Source organism: Acanthochromis polyacanthus, chromosome 18 (assembly GCF_021347895.1).
Source record: "Acanthochromis polyacanthus isolate Apoly-LR-REF ecotype Palm Island chromosome 18, KAUST_Apoly_ChrSc, whole genome shotgun sequence".
NCBI lineage: Eukaryota > Metazoa > Chordata > Actinopteri > Pomacentridae > Acanthochromis > Acanthochromis polyacanthus.
In genome coordinates, this window is record NC_067130.1 from 20,056,134 (window position 1) to 20,079,659 (window position 23,526).

Consider the following 23,526-nt stretch of genomic DNA (forward strand, 5'->3'; position numbering starts at 1 on the left):
TAAAAAGCTCACAAATTTGTAAAAATGGACAGTGGATAGACATAAAATAAACACCGAAATGAAAAATTTAGTTTCCACTTTTAGGAAAATACACAACTGTAGTGGAAAAATATAGAGTTTTTTTAGAGGATTATTTCAAAGATCAAAGATTTTTATTCCTGGATTACTGAAATGTAATGTTCACATATGCAAATATGTTACTATCTTGTTAAAACACACAAACTTGGATAAATGTCCGTTAGACGTTGCCAAAAAAAAAGGAAATAAAACAAGCTTCCTAGGGTGTATTTTCCTTTGCACTAGTCTGAAAGCTCAGCACCCCAAACTCTCAACACTGACCGCTCAAAAATCTGTGCGCCTGCTTTAGAACTACATTTCCCAGTGTCCTTTGCGCAGGCGTGGGCAGCGGATTATAAATACGGCAACAGTCGCAGCTGGTCACCTACATTGATAACTAAGACCAATATACCGGCAGGAGCACCGAGTGCAGCTCGGAGGAGACGGTTTGTTTCACGCCGACAGATTTTTGTAGTCATTTGCAGGGAGTTAGCTCAGCGTGTTTGGCCGTACAGCTAACAGGAGAGGACACAAACAAAAACAAACAGACTGACTCAGCTGTCAATATGACTATTAATAAATCCAAAGTGGCCGTCGGCTTCGTAGTGGCAGGTGTCCTCGCCGTCTTCTTCGGTACGCTTCTTGCTTTTGTGGGACCTGTAATCATCGACGACCAGATAGTGAAGGTAAGCAGCGATGTTTAGCATGTTTGAAACTAGCTGTGCTGAGTCAACGACGTTCAGCCTGTTGTCGCAGCTGAGAACAATATGAGATGATTACGAGCGAGTGCAGCGAAATTAGCTGCTGATAGCGCCTTCAATTAGCTGCTAATATCTACTTAGAGTAGCAGTAGGTATTGCGAAAACTACTCTTAACAAGTAAAAAGTACAAATATAAACTTGGAAGAACATGCACAACTATTTAAAATGGAAAGAATTTCTGTCCTTGAGGCAACTTGGGTCTGAAATTGCAGGTAGAGCTTTTATATACCTGGGACACACTGCAGTGCCAGACAGTGTTCAGGGAAAATGTGATGGTACTTGATTTATGGATGTATTCATGTCGTACAATATTTATTCAAAAACCAATGCAATTCTTTTTCAGTACTCGAATATAATAAGAAAAACCTCACAATGTTCTGAGGTAATCTTTCATTCAGAACAAACTTAAACTTTGTTCTATATTGTGTGTATATATAAAATCTATATTGTTTCTAGAGCAGAAACAATCATTTTACAGAACAATTGTTTGATATCTCACGGAAAAGAAATGCAAAATGCCAGTAAGATAATTAATGTCGCTGACATCAAAGTGCCATCTTGATAAATGAGGAACAAACAAGCAAATTGTCCAGATCTTCCTTTCTCTGCCGGCTGATTCAAGAATTTTAAGAAAGTGGCAGACTGAGCTTGCAGTTGGTGTTTTATCTTGTTCATACAGACTGCAAAATCAAAAAAGGAGAAAAATTAAGCCTAAAGTGATGAGTTCCTCACTGAATATCTGGCATTTTGGCCAGTAGTCTGAAATTCAGCATTACTGAGAATAAATTTAACTTAAACATTTGATATAAAAACAGCAATTTCTCACAATTGAGTTGCTAAAATAGTTAAATATTTGAACATTTTCTGTGAGAATTGATGAAATCTTTTAATTAGTTTGTTTTTATTTCATTCATTGACCAAGTAAAACAACAAACAAAAAATAAAAATCAAGAAGCAATACAACGCAAAAAGCAAAAGTTTGCAAACAGACTGAAGTTCTTGTATTTAACAATTGTGATAATGAACAGAATATTTTGTACTGCTGGTCAGGCCAGTATTTGGTGAAATTATTCACTAAGAACATTCATAGAGAAAGAAATGTGCGTATAAATTGATTGTGAATACATTTCTTCTTTTGTCTTTTTCATATCAGAACACAATAATCGACCCAAAGAATGAGTTGTCCTACACCATGTGGAAGGACATCCCTGTGCCGTTCTACATGTCCGTCTACTTCTTCAACGTCCTCAACCCGAAAGAGATCCTGAGGGGAGAGAAGCCCATGGTGGAGCAGAGAGGACCTTATGTGTACAGGTATGCTGTGTATCCTCCCTGAGAACTCAACCAGAATCCCCTGCGGTCACACGTTTCTGCAGAACTATATTTCAGGACATTTTGTCCTGTAAACTGCCACTGTGTTGCAAAAATGCATTTTGAGGTGATTGTTTAGTTGAAAAAAAATCAGATATTTAGTAATTCTGAAGACCATTGGTTTTACTGGAGTCAGTCGACCATGAGCATCTGGCTCAGTAAAGTAAAACTGTGTCTATAGCTAAACTGGACTCCCTCTCTGGAACACTGTCTCAATATGTAAAGTGGACCTGCTGTCTGGAACATGTGTGCCATGTATAGGTCATTCACATAAAACTGGGGGTTTATGTAATCCTGGCTCCCTCTCTGAAATGCATTGTATACCATGTATAGTTCATTCGAGTAGCCTCAGCTGTTGCAAAAACAAAAACACAAAAAGTTCTAGCAGGACAGTTGTGTAACTCAGATTTTTTACACATCGGTTTCTTCAGGAACTGCCAGTTCTCTGCTGCAGAGTCATTTAAAGCCAAGTTGCAGAGTAAGCCATAAAGATGATGTCATGTTTTGAAACTGAATGGCTTCAAAAGGTTGGAACTCAGTGTCTGAATGCTTAGAGTAAATATCAAGTCTTACAAATTTGAAGGTATGTGTTAAAGATTTGTATGTATTGTTTTAATCAGTTGATTAGAACAATCTAATCTCTACATACATGATTCTGCATTGTTTTAACTTTTTTGCAGATGAAAAAAATAATAGAGTAAGACTCTGGTCTTATTTTTGGTTGCAAACATCTAGAAGTGACAATGAAAGCACAAAAAAGTCACTTGCAGTTGGCTGCTTTTGACGTGCATTAAAAAAAAACTGTCAACGAAAAGAAAAAACAGTTGACAATGTGTAAAGACATTCACATTAGAAGTACAGAGGAATTGAGGATTTTAAAGTAGTGTATAAAATGAATCAAAGTACAGACAGTGTTTTACCTGAATATGTAGAAAACAGTAAAGTGGCACATTGTTGAAAGCAGTGGAAAGCTAAGTTACAGAGATACAAACTGACTGAGCTTGTATTTTTCTATAGGGCCAATATTTTATTTTACCTGTAATTTAACCTAGCAAAGGCAAAAATTCTTTATCATTTGCCATTTAAAAAGAATTCTTAATATGTTAAAAAAATCAAATATTGACAGATGGCTGTAAAATAATAATTTTCCTGAATTAAATATATTAAATGTTCACCGTCCTTCCACATGGTGTAGAACACATCACACTGTCTGCCCAAGGTTTTACAAGATTGAAAATTAAATTCTTCAGGCTTGCATTTATTTTCGATAGGACAGATTATTTCCGAATGGAACATAATGTTTAAAATTTCAAATTGTTTCTTTTCCAAGTTTGAAATTTTGTAAATGTTGATCTGCAAATTTGGGCATGTTTGTCGAGGAAAATTATTTTGATGCGGCCAGTCTTCGTTTTGAAAGCCGAGTACATAGTAACGGTCTTAGGACAGACTGTTCTGAGTTTAAAATGGCCTCTTTTCAGACATCTAGCGACACAGCTGCAATTCAAAGTGATTTCTGGCAACATGGCGGGGTACCGGAAGTAGGGGTGTATGCTCTCTGCTGATGTAGTGTCCAATCAGTTGTTTACCGGTTAGCTGCAGTGATGGACATGCGCAGGATGCACCATCACCATCTGGCTGCCACGAGCTGTTTCTGTAGCATGAATGCATGTCAAATTAAGTGATCTATGTTAACAAAGTTGCGCCAACCTCAAAGACCATGTCCACAGCTAGAGCGATTGCTCATGTCAATGAAATGCCCCTTTAACTGACAGAGCTTATTCAAAATCAGCATCTGATTAAGAGGTTGGGTTGACACATTTTCTTCCTCTTTCAGAAAACGATGCCAGAAACAAAACATCACATTTCACCCCAACTACACCGTGTCCTACAGAGAAAACAGACAGTACTTTTTCGAGCCCTCCATGTCTAAAGGGAACGAGTCTGATGTTGTGACCATTCCAAACATGTTGGTGCTGGTAAGAAGTTGTTCCTCCCTCCTCAGTATAAATGTATTTTTTAGGTCGGGTGTTTCTTCAGTCGTTTGCTTCTGTGCTTTTAGGGCGCAGCGGTGATGATGGAAAGCCTGCCGTTCGCAGTGCGTTTGATGATCAGCGCCACTTTCAAGACGTTTAACGAGGGGCCCTTCCTGACCAAGACGGTGGGAGAGCTGATGTGGGGATATGACAGTGGTCTGGTTGATTTCCTCAACACATACGTGCCCGGCATGCTGCCGTCATCGGGAAAGTTTGGCCTCTTTGCAGAGGTAAGTAGTAGAAATGCTTTACGATTTTGGGGTTCAGGTTTATGACCTCCATGTCTGAGAGGACAACATGGAGACAACATGCCAGCATGCTTGCTAAAATAATTAATATAATTTATTTTTTCTTGATTTATATTTAATGGCACAAAATGAAAATGATTGCCTTGGGTGTTCTTTGGGCCAGTATTTCACCAGGAGAAACTGGAGACCTTAGAGCAGCATGGTGCCCACCTTTACCATCCACAAAGGTGCAAAATCAAACAGAACTTGACCTTTTTCTGAGTTTATTATTGGCTATAGCTTAAAGACCCACATTAACCTCAGCAGTACTTGTAGTGTCTTGTGGCAAACACTGAGCCAGGTTATGTTTTGGACCCTTTTGCTATTAGAAGGCTCATCATTACGCACATATGTTGGTATCTACTTTACAGTGTCAGACAGATTCTATTTAGTGATGTTCAACAAGCATGGCAGTAATCGTATGTGGCTGGTGAAACTGAACCCAACTGACACATTAGTTTGATCATTTTTGTAGATTGGTTGCTAAGGCGGCAATTACTTTCTCACATAGGGCAACGTAGGCTGGATAGCATTTTTCTTTCAATAAATGAAATCATGATAAAAGAAATTGGACTATCTCATGGTGTACTTTTTGAAGAATTTGGTATGAGTCCCAGTAGGCACAGCAGTGAGCACAGAGGAAGCTGCTGCCCTATCACTAAAATCTTTCCCATTTTCAGTTGTACACTATCCCACCGTAACGGTTGTGCCTTTTTTTTTTTTTTTTACATAAAGTAACATTTAACTGGCTTTTGTTCTGTGTGACTGGCTTTTTTGCTTTTTCAGTCAGGAAATTCTAAACAGATGCAGGTAAAGTATGATATTGTCTTTGTTTAGTTCAACAACTCCAACACTGGTCTGTTCACCATCTTCACTGGAAAAGACGACATCAGGAATGTGCACAAAGTCGACTCCTGGAACGGCCTGACGGCGGTGAGACGCTGACATGACACCTGTGGCTGTTTTATGTTTGTTTTTTCTCCAAAGTCTGACCGTCTTCTCTTATCAGCTAAACTACTGGAGGACTCCGCAGTGCAACATGATCAACGGAACAGCTGGGCAGATGTGGCCTCCTTTCATGACAAAAGAGAGCACACTGCCTTTCTACAGCCCTGATGCCTGCAGGTAAAAATGCTTTTTTTCTTTTTTTTCAACTTTTATTCTCATCCAGGTTCTGCATACTTACAAACCTTCCTTTTTATAGATCAATGGAACTGGTTTACCAGCGTCCAGGCAAGATGCATGGCATCCCTCTGTATCGATATGTTGCACCCAAAACGCTGTTTGCCAATGGCACAGATTACGCTCCAAATGAAGGTTTCTGCCCATGCAGACAGTCTGGCCTGCTGAACGTTAGCAGCTGCCGCCACAGTGAGTATATATGCGCAAACAGCCTCACGAACATTACAAATGTTTGCTTTGCAGTGCAGGATTGTTGTCTGTGAATGTAGAATAATCAGTCAAACTGTAGAAACGGAAAGAATTTGAAGATTTTTGACTTTCCAATGGACCTTGTACATAGAATAAGATAGAACTGCATTAATCTTGAAGGAAATTCTTGTGCCAGATGTTGCTCAAAAGAAATTAAAATAACATGATGCGTAACTAAAAATTAAAATAAAGCCAAGTAAAAATACGATGAACAGAAAATCAAAAAACAATACTGTGATGATACGAAGTAGTAATACTGCACACAATATTGCACTTGGAATATAATTAATATCATGTGTGATGCATGGCTGAGTCAGGAAAAATGATCAAATGTCAGCTTAGAATCATTACATTTTGACAAAGGCACTGTATTCTACATGTCACTGAGAAATTCACTAGAAACTTAGAATTTGCAGCAGATTCTGCAAAAATAAAAAATGCTGCGCTCCTTGGCACAACTGAGATGCCATGGGTTGTTCAGCTGTGACCAACAGTCAAAAATTTAGGGAGTTTTCAGCTTAACTGCAAGCTATGTTCCCGCAGAGAGGAGATGAGAAACAAAAGGGGAGAGAGAAAAAATAAAGCATACTGGATCAATAAAATAAATGCAGCATGGCTCAGAAACAGTATACAGAGGAGCAAGTTGTTGGAAGGTACATTTAGCGTGGTGAAACTTGTTTCTAGAATTGATGTACCTAGAAGAGTGAAGGAGTTTATACATACTGATTCTATCTACATCATTCTGTATTGAAAAGGAGCAAAAAATAAATCGCCAAGAAGCTGCCTGGAGTTCAGAGGATTTTGAGATGGCATTAAGTGTATGTGTCCTACATGTGACATTTTTCTTCTATCAAAATAGAGGCTAAATTAATGAGATGTCTTCTCTGTTTAACAAGGAAAATATCTTTTGCTCAAATGTATTTAACAAAATATAGTATTAATTGTTTGAGATAAATATGGCAGATTATTTGCAATACTGATTTTTGGATGACATCAACCACACTATTAATTTTTTTTTTTAATGCAAAACTCACTCTGCTCTTTGAAAGTGGAAAATGACGCAAAAAAAGACATGTTCATATTTAAAATTCAGTATATTTTTAATAAGAACTAAGAAGCCAATTGTCTGCTCGATTGTACAATTGAGAAAATCTGTGAGCCCACATTGAGTAAAAATTGAATGGGTCCTGCTTAGGGCTCAGACGGTTAAATTGAACTTATAATGTTGCGATAGCATTAATGTTTTTTTTCTGTGTATATAAATTATATTTAGAGAATTTCAGAATTTCAACAATCCAGTAATCCCCACTAAAGCAAGAAAAGCACTCGGAGGGCGCAGTACTGCTCCAAGTCTGCTCAGCCGTTGTATCATTTCTGATGGATGAAATTTTTAAGAAAAAATTACCTTGTGCTGAGCACAGGTGTGTGTTATGCATGTGTATGTTATGTACGGATACCGAATCGTGTGATCTAAATATGTAACAGATGATGGGACTCAAACACCCCCACAATTTAATCAATTGTTCCAGATGTACAGATGAGTCCACAGCGGCTGATTTGTAGTAGAATCACAATCATGTGATCATCAGTAGGCAGCTGATGTAGTGTTCACTTGTCATAGTTACAGTGACGCTGTGCTTTTATCTTGCAATGGTACAGAAATCTTTAACAAATCTGTGAATCCAGACTATAAGCTATAATCAACTCTAATCACTTGGTCCTTGTCATTTCTGAGCTTCCCTGAAAATTTCATCGAAATCCGTTTGCCCGTTTTTCAGTAATGTTACAAACGTTTGCTGATTCATCACATAACTCCACTGTTCCTTGGTGGAGTCATAAATACAGCTCAGAACTTGCTTTTATTTGGACCAGCCCTAGATCGACCATAAGCTGCATCACAGTAAAAATCTAATCACTTGCTCCTGGTGTAATTTCTGACATTCCCTGAAAATTTCATCCAAATCTGTTCTTGAGCAATGTTGCTAACAACCAGACAGACAAATGTATGCTGATCGTCACAAAACTCCGCCGCATTCCTTGAAGTAAGGAAACGAAGGTTAGGAAAACCCATTTGCTTAGCATCTCAACCCTCCATGTCGGCTGTGTAATTCAAATTAAACTGATTAGAGCAGCACCACGCATGCAGGTACCTGGATTCCTTATCCGTGCTAACACCGTGTACATATACAACAGATAAGAGTAAGTCTTTGTTTGAATAGAACCTTTGATTGCAACACTTGCATCACAAAATACTTTCAGAATAAAAAGAGTACAATAAACGTAGCAAATATAGACAAAAATAAAAAACAAGCAGGTATAAATAAAATTACATGCATAGTAGATGATACTATAAGAAGGCTGCAGTAAAGAAATGGTTTTTAAGTGCATTTTACAAGTTTCAGCAGAGCCTGACTGACATCTTTGGGTAACCTGTTCCATAGCTTGGGAGCAGAGCTGGAAAAGCTGCATCTCCTTTTTTGGTTTCTGTGGTTTTCATTCAGCAGCAAGCTTAGATGATCTGAGAGCTTGTGATGGGACAGAAGGCAGCAGGGAATGTACAGTAAGAGTGACTGAGATGATCTTACTTGAAGCAAACACTCCTAGGTGTCGGTTTTGGATGGATTTACGCAAATTATGGTTTTAGACACCAGAGATTTTGAAGATTTCCAGCGGTTTGACTGATTAACTTCAGCATTCTTTGTCCATTTTAGACTCTCCAGTCTTCATCTCTCATCCTCACTTCTTTAATGCTGATCCTGTGCTGCTGGACTACGTACAGGGTCTTCATCCCAACGAGGAGGAGCACGGCCTCTTCATAGACATCCACCCGGTAAGAACGCACACAAACGCACTCAGTCTTAAACAGCCCACATTCTGCTTTTTGGTTCCTTTTTTTTTTTTTTTTTTTTTCTTCAGTGTATTGTATCGCTTCCCTTTGTGCATACAAAAGTGTTGGAAACTGAGGAAGTCTGGGAGTCGATGCAAAAACAGATTTGGCTGAGGTTTTTTTTTTTTTTCTTTTTGGTGTAAATGGTGGGGGGGAAAAATACAAATTAAAACTGCAGAATTCTGACCTACTCCTTTGTACTTCAAGGGCCTCTAACTCTGGGAAAATATTCATAGTATGATGATATGATTTTACATGATTTTGTTAAATATACTAGTTATTTTACCTAAAAAAAAAAAAACACAAAAAACCCCGGCTGACCTGAGGGAGTCGGGTAGGAGATACCGAGTGATGTTTCATGGAGTTTTCCCATTGCTTTGGCTCAGAGTGCAAAACTCCAATGGAAGGAGACTTAAAAAAGCGTTCTGTTCTTATGTACAATATGCAAAACAATAAATCGCATGCTCAGTCCTTCAGCCTGTGTTCATATTGGCACAAGCCTCAATATATTTTACTAAAGATGCAGTTCACTGAGTTAATACAACATGGACTTAAACATTTAATTGATTATGTTCCGCCTTCCCTTCAGTGTGTTCTATAGCTGCTGTTTTATGAAGGTAAAAGTTGTGCAATCTTACAAAACCCAAAGTTGCACCATAGAAAACTCTGCTTGTTTATGTCACTATATAGAACGTTTGCGTAATGCCTGCCCAGCACCTAGTTTAGCTTTTCAACATAGAATGATAGTTTCCTCACAGCCTTTGTTGTGAGTGTTGTATCCATGCACTTGAAGATGTGGTGTTACTAACCAACATTACCTGCCTTTTGACAGACCATATGACCAATAAGAGCCAACAGGACTTTTCAAGAGGGGGCTTTAAAAAGAAGGGAAGAAGAGTAAGATTTGTTAAACATTAAAGCATGTCAAATGCAAATAATATAGGTCCTTTAAAAGGAGCATCAGCCCTGCGGTCCTTGAGTCCTGGCCTTGTTGTGAGCAGAGGTGGACTGATTGCATATCACAGATCTTTATCATGTGTCATAGTCAAGTGCAATTTTTTTTTTTTTTTTTGTGCTGATAGAAAAGCATGTTGGGGTCCTGTTGATCAGGCCTAACAACAAGGTCTTTGGTGTAGAGTGGGTGAAGGGTGGACAGTTTTACTGCTTACATTAAGTCCACGTGTTCCTATGATACCTAAAGATTGCTCAACCATATTCCATGTGCACAGTCAACGAGTTTGTTCAATGTATTGATGTACTATTAAACCTATACAAGTATAAAGATTCAGTGGCAGTGATAAAGTAGGAAAACTGAAGGGATGTGGCATGACATTTGTTTTTATTCCTAGAGAAATCCCTGATATCTGCTTTTATTGCAGTACAATAACACACTGACCAATGTGTACTGATAACTGCACAATAATGGCTGGTTTTCTGATAATGCTGCCATGGCTCAGCTTGTTTTAAATTCCTTATGCAATTGCACTTGTGTAAATGTCACAGTGTCTTTGACTATCTGAATCGTGATAAGGTAATTGGAAATTGGGCTATCTCTCTGTAATTGTCATTCACGAGGTACAGGATTGTTAAAATTTTCTATGGCTCCAATAAATAGATTCGATAAGGAAAGGGTTTTCTAATGAGTCTACATTATGTATCAAGTTAATAATTAAGTCAACTAAACATTTATGAATTTTATTGCAAATGAATGACCAACCCAACCTGCTATGTGACATAACTGTGCAACTGCTGAAATGATTATAAGTTGCTGTGCTTATGTGCTAGAAAAGACAACTAGACAACTTAATTCTATTTAAAGAAAAGAAAAAATCAAAATGATAAAGCCACATACAGCCATGGCCATAAGTTTGGACACAAGTACCATGACGCTTGTGAATCTTAGAAAATACCACAAAATTGTCACTTACAATACAGTACACAACTCCTGAGAACTATATTAAGTTTCATATTTAAAAAAAAAACATCAAAAGAGTTTGGTGTCATTTTGTTATTCTTACCAAATTCGGTTGTGAAAGTACTGCATTTTTTTGTTTTCTTCTAATATTATGTTTTGGGAACAAAGTTGTTCCAATTGTTGGAATTTATTGATATTATATCCCTTGTTGATTTGTTGACCAATTAAACTGGTGCTGTCAAAAAATATTAGTTATGTTCTGTCATAGACATCAAAACAGACATAGTAAGTCATGCTGTGTCCAAACTTATGGCCATGGCTGTACATGCCTTTCAGCCAGCTGGACCTCTATTTCATATCATCCCCCACAAATTATGTCAGTTAAATTTTTTTTCCATGCAAACATCACTGTTTTACATTTTTAGAGGCGTAAATGAAAAAATATGACAATATTATTGGATATTTTGCAAAACAAACATGGTCATCTTTGTTTTGGCCTCTCATTCACGAAAACGGTTTTAAATCACTAAAACTGAGATTTTATTTTTCCTTCAGAAGTTCAGATTTTCAAAAACTTCATGTGGACATGTCAGAGTTTTAGAGGATGACGCCTGATTTTAATTTATTTAAAGATATATATTTTTGCATTGCTGAACTGTTTTAGATTTAGTTCAGAGTTTACGTAATTGCTATTTGGGACAAACTTGTGTAAAATATTTAGGGTAATTCACTGACAAGAACTGCTACACAACACGGTCCACATCATGCTTTTGTCCTATCAAAACTGCAAAGAAGTGGAACCCTGACTTGTCACACATCAAATTTCACCGATGTTTGAGGCCTCAAAAGTTGGTGAAATGTTGAACAAAGACAGTTTTTAGTGGAAAAATAGACAATTCCTTATATATAAATTTACAGGAAGTTTCTGGGGCCCCAATGCTACCATTGTTTTAAAGTTTTGCACTTTTTTTCTATTTTCAAGGGCCAATATTTTAAAATTTGGCCATTGCTTGAAATTTAAATATTTAGAGCTTTGTGAAGCAATTTTGTCTGCATCCTTTTAGAGAGACTGAACCCTTAAAATGTCTTCCCAGATTAGATTTTATTTAGGGTGGAAGTACTAACATTCTCGTTTTCATTCTCGTATTAAACTAAAATAGTTTAGAGAACTAAACAACCAGATAATAAATAAACTCTGACCAAAATCTGAGGCAGTGTAGCAACATGGACAAAATGGTTTTTACCCTTCCAATAAACAACAAAACACAATGGTCACTGAAATGACTTGAAACTGACAAAATTACAAATGATTTAAAATGTACTACAAATTAACTCATGACAATCATACCTTGTGGTTCATCAGAATCTTTTAAAAAAATAAATAAATAAACTGACCTGGACAAACAGGATGATTCTGGGAGACTGTCCTTTGGACAAATGAGACAAACTAGAGCTTTTTGGCAAGTCATGTCAGTTCCATGTTCACAGATGCAATAGTGAAGCCTACAAAGAAAAGAACACTGTACCTACTGTGAAACATGGAGGAAGCTCGCCTATGTTCTGGGGTTGCTTTACTGCATCTGGCACAGGATGTCTGCCAGATGAATCTCTGCAGAATTCAAGGAAATCTCAAGACAATCAAGGCATTCTGAAGTGAAATGTGCTGTCCAGTGTTGGAAAGCTCGGTCAGTCACATGGTCATCTGTTGTCCAACAAGATAATGACCCAAAACACAGCTAAATGCATCCAATAATGGCTAAGAACAAAACACTGGATGATTCTCAAGTAGCCTTTTATGAGCCCTGATCTAAATCTAATTGAGCATCTGTGGAAAGCACTGAAACATGCAGTCTGGAGAAGGAACCCTTCAAACCTGAGACAGCTGGAGCGTTTTGCTCATGAGGAGTGGGCCAAAACACCTGCTGACAGATGTACAAATCTCACTGAGGGGTTCATAAACTGCTTTATTGCATTGATTGCCTCAAAAGGTTGTGCAACAAAATATTAAGTTAAGGATACCATAATTTTTGTCCAGGCCTGTTTCATTAGCTTGTTTTTTTTTTTTTTTAATGATTTTGTTGAACCACATTTCAAAAGCAATGTCTGATTTTAGTTTTCAGCAAATTTCTTTTTACTTTTGTCAGTTTCAAGTTATTTCAGTGACTATGATGGATTTTTCTTTTTTGTTTTAGTTTAGAGTAAAACATTTTGTCATTGGTCCCATCTTGAAATATTAGTTTTTATTTAGTTTAATTTTTACGACAGTTGACTTAGACCATCTTTGCAACTCGTCTTTCTGTTGTCAGAGGAAGGTTAGCTGACAGCTAATGATGATTTTCTCCCACTGAGACTGGGAGTGTCTGGCAACTTCTCCCAGGATCTCAACCATGCACAGCTAGTGTCTTCTGCCTGAGCAGATTAAAATGCCTACAGGAACCATATTTGAGACAGTTATTGCTCAACCTGAACTGTAAACATGTTGGTGATTAATTTAGAAGTGGCTCCTTAGTAAAATACACTGCTCAAAAAAATTAAAGGAACACTTTGAAAATACATCATATTTCAATACGGGGAAAAAACAAACTGGATGTTAGCATTGATATGGACTGGATAATGTGTTAGGAATGAAAAGTGCCACATTGTTTGATGGGAATGAAAATTATCAACCCCCCCAGGAGGGCTAAATTCAAGACACCCCAAAATCAAAGTGAAAAACTGATGTGGCAGGCTAGTCCATCTTGCTGAAATTCCTTGGCAACAACTCAAAACGGTGTTCAGTAGTTTGTATGACCTCCATGTGCTTGTATGCATGACTGACAATGCCGGGACAAGCTCTGAATGAGACGACAGATGGTGTCCTGGGGTATCTCCTCCCAGAACTGGACCAGGGCATCGCTGAGCTCCTGGACAGTCTGAGGAGCAACCTGATGGTGTCGGATGGAACAAAACATAATGTTCCAAAGGTGTTCTATTGGATTCAGGTCAGGTGAGCGTGGGGGCCAGCTAATGGTATCAGTTCCTTCATCCTCCAGGAACTGCATGAGTTCTCTTACCACATAAGACTGGGCATTGTCGTGCACCAGAAGGAATCCAGGACCACTGCACCAATGTAGGGTCTAAAAATGGGTCAAAGGATTTCATCCTGATACCTAAAGGCAGTCAGAATGCCATTGTCCAGCCTGTAGAGGTCTGTGCGTCCCTCCATGGATATGCCTCCCCACACCATCACTGACCCACCACCAAACCAGTCATGCCTGTCACATGTGCTCAGGGTGAACCTGCTCTCATCTGTGAAAAGCACAGGGCACCAGTGGTGGACTTGCAAATTTCTGTTACCAGCCGAGCTCCACGGTGCCAGTCAGCGAGCACAGCGGGCACTAGAGGACGCTGGGCCCTCAGACCACTCTCATTACATCTCTTTCTGATTGTGTGATCAGAGACATTCACACCAGTGGTCTGCTGGAGGTCATTTTGTAGAGCTATTGCAGTGCTCATCCTGTTCCTCCTTGCACAAAGGAGCAGATAGCTGTCCTGCTGATCGGTTGAGGACCTTTGATAGCCCTGTCAAGCTCTCCCAGAATAACTGCCTGTCTCCTGGAATCTCCTCCATGCGCTTGAGAATGTGCTGGGAGACACAGCAAACCTTCTGGCAATGGCACGCATTGATGTGCCATCCTGGAGGAGTTGAACTGTCTGTGGAACCTCTGTAGGGTCCAGGTTTTGCCTCATGCTACCAGAAGTGACTCTTACCCTAGCCAAATGCAAAACTAATGAAAAAACAGTCAGAAAACATTAGGAAGGAAAGAAAATGTCAGTCGCCTTCACCTGTAAACTCATTCTTGTTTTGGGGATTGTTACCCCTCTAGTGCATCTGTTGTTAATTTCATGAACACCAAAGCAGCTGAAACTGACTAAAAAGCCCCTCAGTTACTTACTTGACCAGATCAGTGTCCCACATGTTTCACTGATTTGATGCAATACTAGGATTAAAGTGTTCCTTTAATTTTTTTGAGCAGTGTATTTGTAAAGCAGCTGCAACAACAATGTGGCTACTGTTGCTTTGGCAAACATTATTTTAATAGATTTTGCTGCATTTCATGAGTAATTAAAAAATAATATATTAAAAAATTCAATCATTGTGTTGTGAATAAAGTTGCGTGTGTACAAGCCAGGGTTAAAAAGTATTGTTTTGGCCAGTTACAACTTATGCTTATGAGAACATAACAAAATTGTACTGCTAATGTTCTGTTGTTCATTTACAGAGATTACAAATATCCGTTACTTAATTATAGAGCAAAGTTTATCTGATTAGTGTTCAAAATGTATTAACAGCTGCGTGCCTTTATTCCCTATGAGTCCTCTATGTCTGTATAGTGAACAATCCACAGCTTAAATCTGTTACAATATACTGAGTAAATTATGCTGTGTTGCATTTTACAGGGGAGTAAGGGGAAAAAATGTTCATAGTAATGTGATAGAATTTAATTTGAAAATGTGTTTGGGTATATCAGCATGTCAGGTTCAACATCATGAACTACACTAGCTTTTCTCTACAGTTGGGCCTAATCATCCACAAATGCTGTTTTGGATCACTATAACTGATTTTTTTTTTTTTTTTTTTTTTTTTTTTGAAAAGGCCTTCTGAAGTACAGATTTAGAAAAATTCTGCTCCTGCAAAAAAATCAGTTGGCACATATTCTGTGTAGATGTAAACCATTACTTACAATAGGGGTGGGAAAATGGAGTACTACATCAGCTATCTGTGATTAGCTACCCTACTGTGTCTTGAAAGTTGGTTCTCACTTAATGTCACTATTTTTGAAAGGGAAGCAGTTTTTTTTTTTTTTTTTTGTTTTTTTTTTTTTCAATGTAGTTAACATGAAAGGAATCCAAAATACAGTCTAGACATTGTTAATGTGGTAAATGACTGTTCTATCTGGAAACGGCTGATTTTAATTGGAATATCTACATGGGGGTGCCCATTCCTGCAACCATCACTCCTGTGTTCTAATGCTACATTGTTAGCTAATGGTGTTGAAAGGCTGATGATTTAAAAAAAAACAAAAACCCTTGTGCAATCATGTTAGCACATGCATAAAAGTGAGTTTTCATGGATGACATGAAATTGTCTGGGTCACCCCAAACTTTCAAGCCCACAGTTAGCTGTTTGGTGGGCAATCTTGACAATTTTATTTTGCCAGTTTGGTTTGCTTCTTTAACAGTCAAATTTGGTCAATAATGGGGAATAGGAACCTGAATGTGTCAGGTTTGTGCATAGGTGTTGACAATAATCATTTGTAAACGGTGACATGATTGTGTTTGACAGGAAAAAGCCAACAACAGTTGTTTCATGTTAACTGAGGAACATGTGGTCCCTGCCATGAGGCTCATCTCATTTTAGTAATTTCAGTCTCCTTTTCTCCTCTTTCCTTCACCCTGCTGCCTGTGAGCCAGAAATCATTCCTGGTGCATCATCACAAAAGATGCCTCAATTCCTAAAATGCATTTTTATTCATGCAGTACCCTTGTGTGTGCCACAACTCTTCGACTTCACCCTACATCTCAGACTTTGTCACAGACTTCCAGTGTGATCTGATTAGTGGAGAGACTCTGCAGGGTTGCTGACCCTTCAGCTGTTGAAGGGCACTTGGTGGTGGGTCATCCACATCTGTCAGAACATCCACATTTTTCCACTGGTCTGTTGCATGCTGGAGGGCACTTTATTTTAGTTAAGATTTTTTTTTTTTTTTTTTTTTTTTTTGCCTTTATTGGACAGTTGAAGAATAAATCAGTGTGTTACTACTTTTTTTTTTTTTTTTTTTTTTTTCTGAATTGAAAAATGTCACCTTCTTACAAAAAGTTAGGCAGCATTTATGGAAACTTTTTTAAAACTTCATTCTTGTACAGGAAAAAGTAGCACATATTGAAATTTAGACAGGAAATTCCCTAATCAATATTCAGGTATGCCACAGTTAATATATGGCATTGGTTTTCAACATGAAGTCAGAAACTGTTTATGTAACCGATAAGAGCTTAAATTTGTCCTGGTATGCTGAGAAGACCTTTTTTTTTTTTTTTTTTTTATGACTGGATGGCTTGGTTTTAAAAATTTAGAGAAGCACTGTAAAAATTGAACAATACTGTTGACTGGTGCTGTGTTGTTTAGCTTCTTCCAGGGTCCTTAGACGTAAATTGCCTGAGGGGTGATATAAAACAGAATAAGTGTATAATTATAGAAAATATACAGACTTCTTGTGTCTGTCCAGCTCTTCAGTCACTGCTGGTGTCCCACATCGCCACCAGCTACATTCCTATCGTTTATCCTCTGGCACGGATTTCCGCACAACTTCAGTTAAGTTTTTATGAGAGCCATATGTCCACAGTGGAGCTCTTAAATCTCTATAGACACGTGAGCCAAAATCCTTTAAAAAAAACAAAACACTTGACTGAAAGATATGATAGAAATGATCATTTTTCTCTACATTGAATATCCAGTTTAAACTCCAAGGATTTGACAAAAGTGAGCACTGCCCAGGTTTCAGCACTGAGACAAAAGAGTTTTGTCAGGTTCTGGAAAGAACATTTTGTGCTCAATTGGAGCTGATGATGTTGCTTTTCTTCACAGCTGGCTCTTATTGCTTTCTTACATAACGTGTTGTAACTTAAAAGCTGTGTCCAGGCAATGTGGAGGTGACGGCTGTTTGTCCGTGTGGCTGATGGTGATTTGGCATTTTTATGAGGAAAGTAAGGTTTGCGGGTCTAACGGTGCTTCTGAGCAGAAAACACGGCACTATCGCCATCTCACTGATGATTACACAACTATGCAGCTCAGTGAGTGGCTCTTGCAGAACAACCATTGATAATACATTTCTTATATATAGAAATACAGTGCTTTGAGTTGGTGTTCAGTTTCCACAACACATAGCAAATAAATCACTTGGCCTCAAGGATTTACAAAAGCATTAGGGCGATAGCAGTGATAATTGTTTGGGGAGTAAGGAGAGCTTTAAAGCAGCTGTGTAAACTGATGAAATAATCTGTCTGCAATTATTTTCTGGTTTGTCTCAGTTTTGGTTAGAAACGAGCAGTGACTCACCTCCAGCAACGTCATACAAACTTGTGTATGGGCAGTTTTAGTATTTGCGTACAGTACCTTGCTGTACATTTTGCCATAAAATACATGTTTATTTCACACCACAACTTCTGTCAACCCCCATTTACCCCTACACAGATTTCCACCAGCAGCTAGCAACAATGTGAAACAGCCCAAGATAAAATTGGTGCCTGCCTAATTGAGAAGTGCCATCTCACAAAGGCAGTGTTGGCTTTTAAAGGACGACAAGCAACATTAGTATAATGAAAAAAAACACAGAAGATCACAGAAGCATTGTCTGTCTGGCTGTTATAATAGAATTGTGAGCATGTCCTGATGTCTTAAACAGAAGAGACTAATTAACGCATCTTGTTCATAGTGGTCTTTAAAATGTCACCTTTCTGCTGCAGGTCATCATAAAAACCCCCATTTTTGCGAAAAAAAAAATTCCGAATTTGCCTTTTTTCCATAAGTCCATCATCTTATTAAAGTAGAGTGCTCTGAGAAGATAATTAGATGGCTGTTTGGAGCAGTTTTCTGTGGAAAGTAGCTAAAGTACCCGACACAAAAAGTTGCTAGATTTCACCAGATCATCCATTATCTAAACACCGCCTAATTCTCATTAGGGTCACAGGGGGCTGGAGTCTATTCCAGCTGATTTAGGTTGAGGCAGGGGACACCTTTGACAGGTCACCATAGAGACAATCGCACTCACAGACAATTTAGTTACCAATTAATGTCAGCATGTTTTGGACTGTAGGAGAATGACAGAGTACCTGGAGAAAACCCACACATGCACAGGGCAAACATGTAAACTCCATGCAGAAAAAAATCCCTGAAAGGCTGTAACACGAACTGGGGATCTTCTAGCTGCAAGGCGAGGGTGCTAACCACCAATCCACTGTGCAGCCCTTCACCATGTAATGTCTTTCAGAAATTACTATTTAACAGGATGTCTCAATCCGATCTCAAAGATGGAAATGAGGGCAATCAAAGCATTGTTGTGCCTGATGAGTATTTGTTATTTAACACAAACCTAGGCCTGATCTTTTATTCACATCAGCTGTCACATGCCCTTAAACTTCCCAAAGAGATGGGTCGAAATGTTGTGCTTTTTAAATTTGCGTTACTTTTTCCAACCTGTGAGCCTTGTAACTTCCTCAGTACAAGAGACGCATAGAATTTTAGGACTGAAAAAACACATTCAGGCTCTGTTAAAAACTGCAAGCTAAATTATTTCCACTGCAGGTGTCAAAAGATCAGGTTAACATTTAATAGTTGATTACCAGAAGCTACATTTGCAAATGTTAAAATAAACCATATTCGACACAAAAGAAATCATGGCTAGAATATGTCCTGGTATCAAACTGTAGGTAAAAAAATTAGACCTTTTTATTTTTTATAACCTCTTTTGAGTAACATCTATTCTGCATTGTGATTTCACCATTGAGGGTTTACCCAAAATGCACTTTTTACAGTTTTATTTTGTAACTTATCAGGAAAAAAGTTAACACCATAGTAGTGCTTGGTTCTATTACACAGTCACTGCTGCAAGTTTTCTATTGCCCGTTATGCACGGTCTCCCACAAACTGATGGAAAGCGGAACAGGATGTTGTGCTGCATTTTTATGTCTCTCTCAATGCTTTGGTTAAATCTCACTTTTCCTATTTTTTTATTATTTTTATTTTGTCAGTTTCCAGTTCCTGCCTCAGTATTATCTGTTTGAAGTCCTGTGAAGCAGACTGGCAAAGCATGACCAACAATCACTCAACATAAGGATTTCCTTCTTTTGTTTATGTTCCAGGATGATTGTCTCTTATTTAAATGATGGAAACATCTTGTATTTTTTTTTTTTATTCCTATTGTGAGATGTGTTCTGTGTCTTTGCAGCAAACAGGTGTTCCTCTGAACGTGTCCATCCGCCTTCAGCTCAACCTCTACATGAAGAGAGTGTTGGGAATTACGTAAGGAAACCATTCCCTCAAGTATTAATGTGCAATGACATTTGTCATGTATTGTTTTTATAATTTTTCTGCATTCACTCTAAAGAGCCACTGAATGTTTTCTGCCTTTATTACATTTGCTCTGCAGCCTTTGAGTTTGACACTCAATGTTTGTGTCTTTGTAGAGAAACTGGCAAGATCTCTGAGGTGATGATGCCCATGATCTGGTTTGAGGAGGTAGGTTGTAAATGTTTGTACCATTTTTAAGTGCAGTCGTTGAGGTCTCCACTCTTATACTACTGTTATTCAGATCCTGTCGTGCATAAGATAAGATAGACTTTATTGATCTCCCAAAGGAGAAATTTACTGTTACAGGGCTCTTAGGAACAAAAAACAGAGGAGTGCAAAAAGTCACAAAAGTGCATCTCTGTTAGTTGCTTTGCGTCACTTTACACAAGAATTGCAAGAGTTTTCCACATTTTAGAGAAGTAGCCTTTGTAAAATAATGTACAAACTTTGTCACTCTCTTATGCACTGAACTGTAGAAAGATGTTTCACTGTGCTGGATGTATCTTCCAAAAACTTGCTCCTCTGTATATGGGTTTTGAGCCATCCTGCATTTATTTTATTGATCCAGTAAGTTTTATTTTTCTCTTGGTCCCTCATGTCATCACTTCTCTCTGGAAAGCTCTCTGAAGTTTGACTCACAGCTCAGTCAGTCATGGCTTCAGTTGCACAAGGGAGCCTCATCTTAAATGAGATGCACAAAATGAAATAATTCTGATGAAATATCACAATTTTAAGCTTAAATTTGGTTAATATTAATGACATACACTACCATTCAAAAGTTTGGGGTCACTTTTGATAGAAAAGCAGTGTTCAATGAAGAAAAAAATAAATGAATGAATCAGAAATAGTCCACACATTGTTAATGTGGTAAATGACTACTCTAGCTAGAAATGGTTGATTTGTAATGGAATATCTACATAGAACAGAAACATTTCCAGCAACCATCACTCCTGTGTTCTAATGCTACATTGTGTTAGCTAATGGTGTTGAAAGGCTAACTGATGATTAGAAAACCCTTGTTTAGTTTTGTTAGTACATGAATAAAAGTGAGTTTTTATGGAAAACATGAAATTGCCTGGGTGACCCCACACTTCTGAATGCTAGTGTATGTTTCTCATGATTAGTTCACGGAATGTGAGAATGTTTAAAACTTTACAACTGCTTCTGTTTTTAGTTTCTGACTGACTAATGCTGTAATTTTGGTTAAATGTTTTTCCTTTAAATATCATGATTTTAAACTCACTGGCAAGTTTTGGTGTACAAAAGCTCATGGATGTTTTGCACAGAGAGTCTCTCTGAGGCAAATAAAGTATAAAATGAAAACTAATTGCTTGTCCTCCTCCTCAGAGTGGGTATATCGACGGCCCCATCCTCAATACGTTCCACACAAACTTGGTGATTGTACCCGCAGTGATGGAGTATATGCAGTACGGCTTAATAGCACTCGGCCTGGTGACCATAATAATTGCTTCACTGGTGTATTACAAACTGAAGGTAAAACTACCACACATACAGCATGCAGCATGTTTGCAGTTTAGCTGCATGTAGCATGTCACTCAGTTATGCATGTTCTCTCACAAATATATTGGAGAAGGAGCAGGATTGACTGTGGGGGAAAATGTATGAAATGCACATTTCTTAAGTCTCTGTAAAGTGCAAAGAAGGTGTATATTCTGAGATTCAAAATAAAAATCCATTACCTGCTGATATGCAAAAACACAGGCAATCTGAGTTGTTACAAACCAGATTGATGTCTTTTCATCAAAAGTCTGGTGGTGTTGTAAATGGTTGTATTTATATAGCACTTTTATCCAAAGCGCTTTACATGATACGTCACATTCACCCATTCACACACTAATGGCGGAAGCTGCCAAGACGCGAACCACGACCCACCAGGAGCAATTAGGGGTTTGGCGTCTTGCTCAGGGACACCTCGACATGAGCTTGACGGGTCGAGGATCGAACCGGCAACCTTCCAGTTGCAAGACGGCCGCTCTACCCACTGAGCCATGCCGTGTTTTATACTTTTCTGACTGACTTGATTCTTTCTGGTATCAGAATTCAAATCTTAAAGAACAACTCACAAATGTGTATTTTTTTTTTATTGTTAAAAATATTTTCTGAGTCAGCTGTCCACTGTAGGTTTTTTTTAAAATAAATTGTTACATTACTGAGATAGAAGATACTGTAATAGTTTGGGACTATTTTTAGTGGTGGATTGATCTAGTTTTTTTTTTATTTTTTTGAGATTTAGCAACAAATGAAAGAAATTGATACCTATACTTCAATATTCATAGCAAATGTAAAAAGTGGTGGTCTTAAAACGATCATTTTCAACTCCAATGCACAGTCATTCTTGCTCCTCAACTAACATGACCTCCTTCAGTCTTTACACTGAGACCCAAATGTCAAATATTATCTACTATTGCTTACATTAATGGTCCTGCAGAATAGCTAGTGCTTATCAGTGAGAACAAGGTAACAAGACTTGTGCTGTCATCCACATCACACACTGCTGCCCCCTTGTTTGACTTCTTTTCTGCCTCAATGTTGAGTCCTCATGTTACCTTGAAAATGTTGGTTTTAGGAAATGTATGAACTCCCAGCAGACATCATTTCTCCTTGCTTCATTATCAAACTGCTGGTTCAAACAGGAAAAGGAAAGTAAAGCCCACTAGTGATTTGTCCTGTTAGCGTCATGCCTTCATGTATGTGAGGGGTTATGAAATGCGTCACACCTGATGTTGTATAATACAATAAAATCCACCAGTCAAGGTTAATGACTGTTGATGTCCGAGCAGCACCGCTGCTTCGGTGCTAAACAGTCATAAAACAATAATGATAGTAATGCAGTAATACAGATTGACACTCTGAGGTGTCGGTGACATGGCTTTTAATGATGGTGTGTGTTTGCAGAGGTCTCGCTCAAAGGTCTCCATCGAGGAGGAGAACACTATGGTTTGGAAACAATCTCAATCATTCTGATCCAAATTATTCAGACAACTTTTGATCATCTGTGGTTATCCACAAAGTTGATTGTGGGGTTTGCTTTCTTTGAGACTAATCGGTGCATAAATAATTGAAGTTGAAGTTCACTTTGGATTCAAATTTGCCAAAGTACAGTTTAAACTGTTTTTTTCTGCATATTTCTTTCAGAACAGTAGTAGCTGCATAAATCAAAAACACATGAATTTTAAACGGTATGCCAGATATCAATTTATTCTCCACATGCTTTGTAATTTGGTAGCTCTATGGTTACGGTATAGTGTCTTAATAAAACTGCAAGTTATTTTGTGTGTTGTTGGAAGCCATGTTTTGCATTTGGAGGAGTCAGAATATATAGAATAGGTGTATAGAAAGAATTACTGGTGTCACCTTCTAAACCGAAGAAGGAAAGAAAGGAACGTATAAAATAAACCAAAACTTTTAGTGTATGTAAGTGATGCATTAAAGATACTAAAATAAGTAAAAATTGTACTAGTTTCAGCTTCTCAAATATGTCTGTTTTGCTTTTTATTTTGGAATTTTGACACCAAAAACTATTCTGTTAGCTTGGGTTTTGGAAACCTCTTTATAGACATGATCATTCAGTGTCTTGTCTTTTCTGCATTACAGTAATGTTAGTAACTTCAACATCAGCAGCACACAAATGTAAATGCTCACAGCAGTGTAGGACCC

The 23,526-nt window shown here is 38.0% G+C and overlaps 1 protein-coding gene across 2 annotated transcripts in view; it reads left to right on the forward strand.

Annotated features, from left to right (window-relative positions):
* Positions 1–381: 381 nt before the first annotated feature.
* scarb1 (scavenger receptor class B, member 1) overlaps positions 382–23,526 on the forward strand; it is a 29,140-nt gene continuing 5,995 nt past the window's right edge. Inside the window, exons 1-11 of one of the 2 annotated variants that reach the window (XM_022220967.2) lie at positions 382–743; positions 1,972–2,132; positions 4,024–4,165; positions 4,249–4,452; positions 5,347–5,442; positions 5,519–5,634; positions 5,714–5,880; positions 8,652–8,770; positions 19,727–19,800; positions 19,965–20,016; positions 21,196–21,342. In XM_022220967.2, the coding sequence (XP_022076659.1) occupies positions 624–743; positions 1,972–2,132; positions 4,024–4,165; positions 4,249–4,452; positions 5,347–5,442; positions 5,519–5,634; positions 5,714–5,880; positions 8,652–8,770; positions 19,727–19,800; positions 19,965–20,016; positions 21,196–21,342 (1,398 nt within the window). In that variant the 5' untranslated portion in view covers positions 382–623. The remainder of the gene's footprint in view (positions 744–1,971; positions 2,133–4,023; positions 4,166–4,248; positions 4,453–5,346; positions 5,443–5,518; positions 5,635–5,713; positions 5,881–8,651; positions 8,771–19,726; positions 19,801–19,964; positions 20,017–21,195; positions 21,343–23,526) is intronic. The other variant, XM_022220966.2, reaches the window with a different exon arrangement.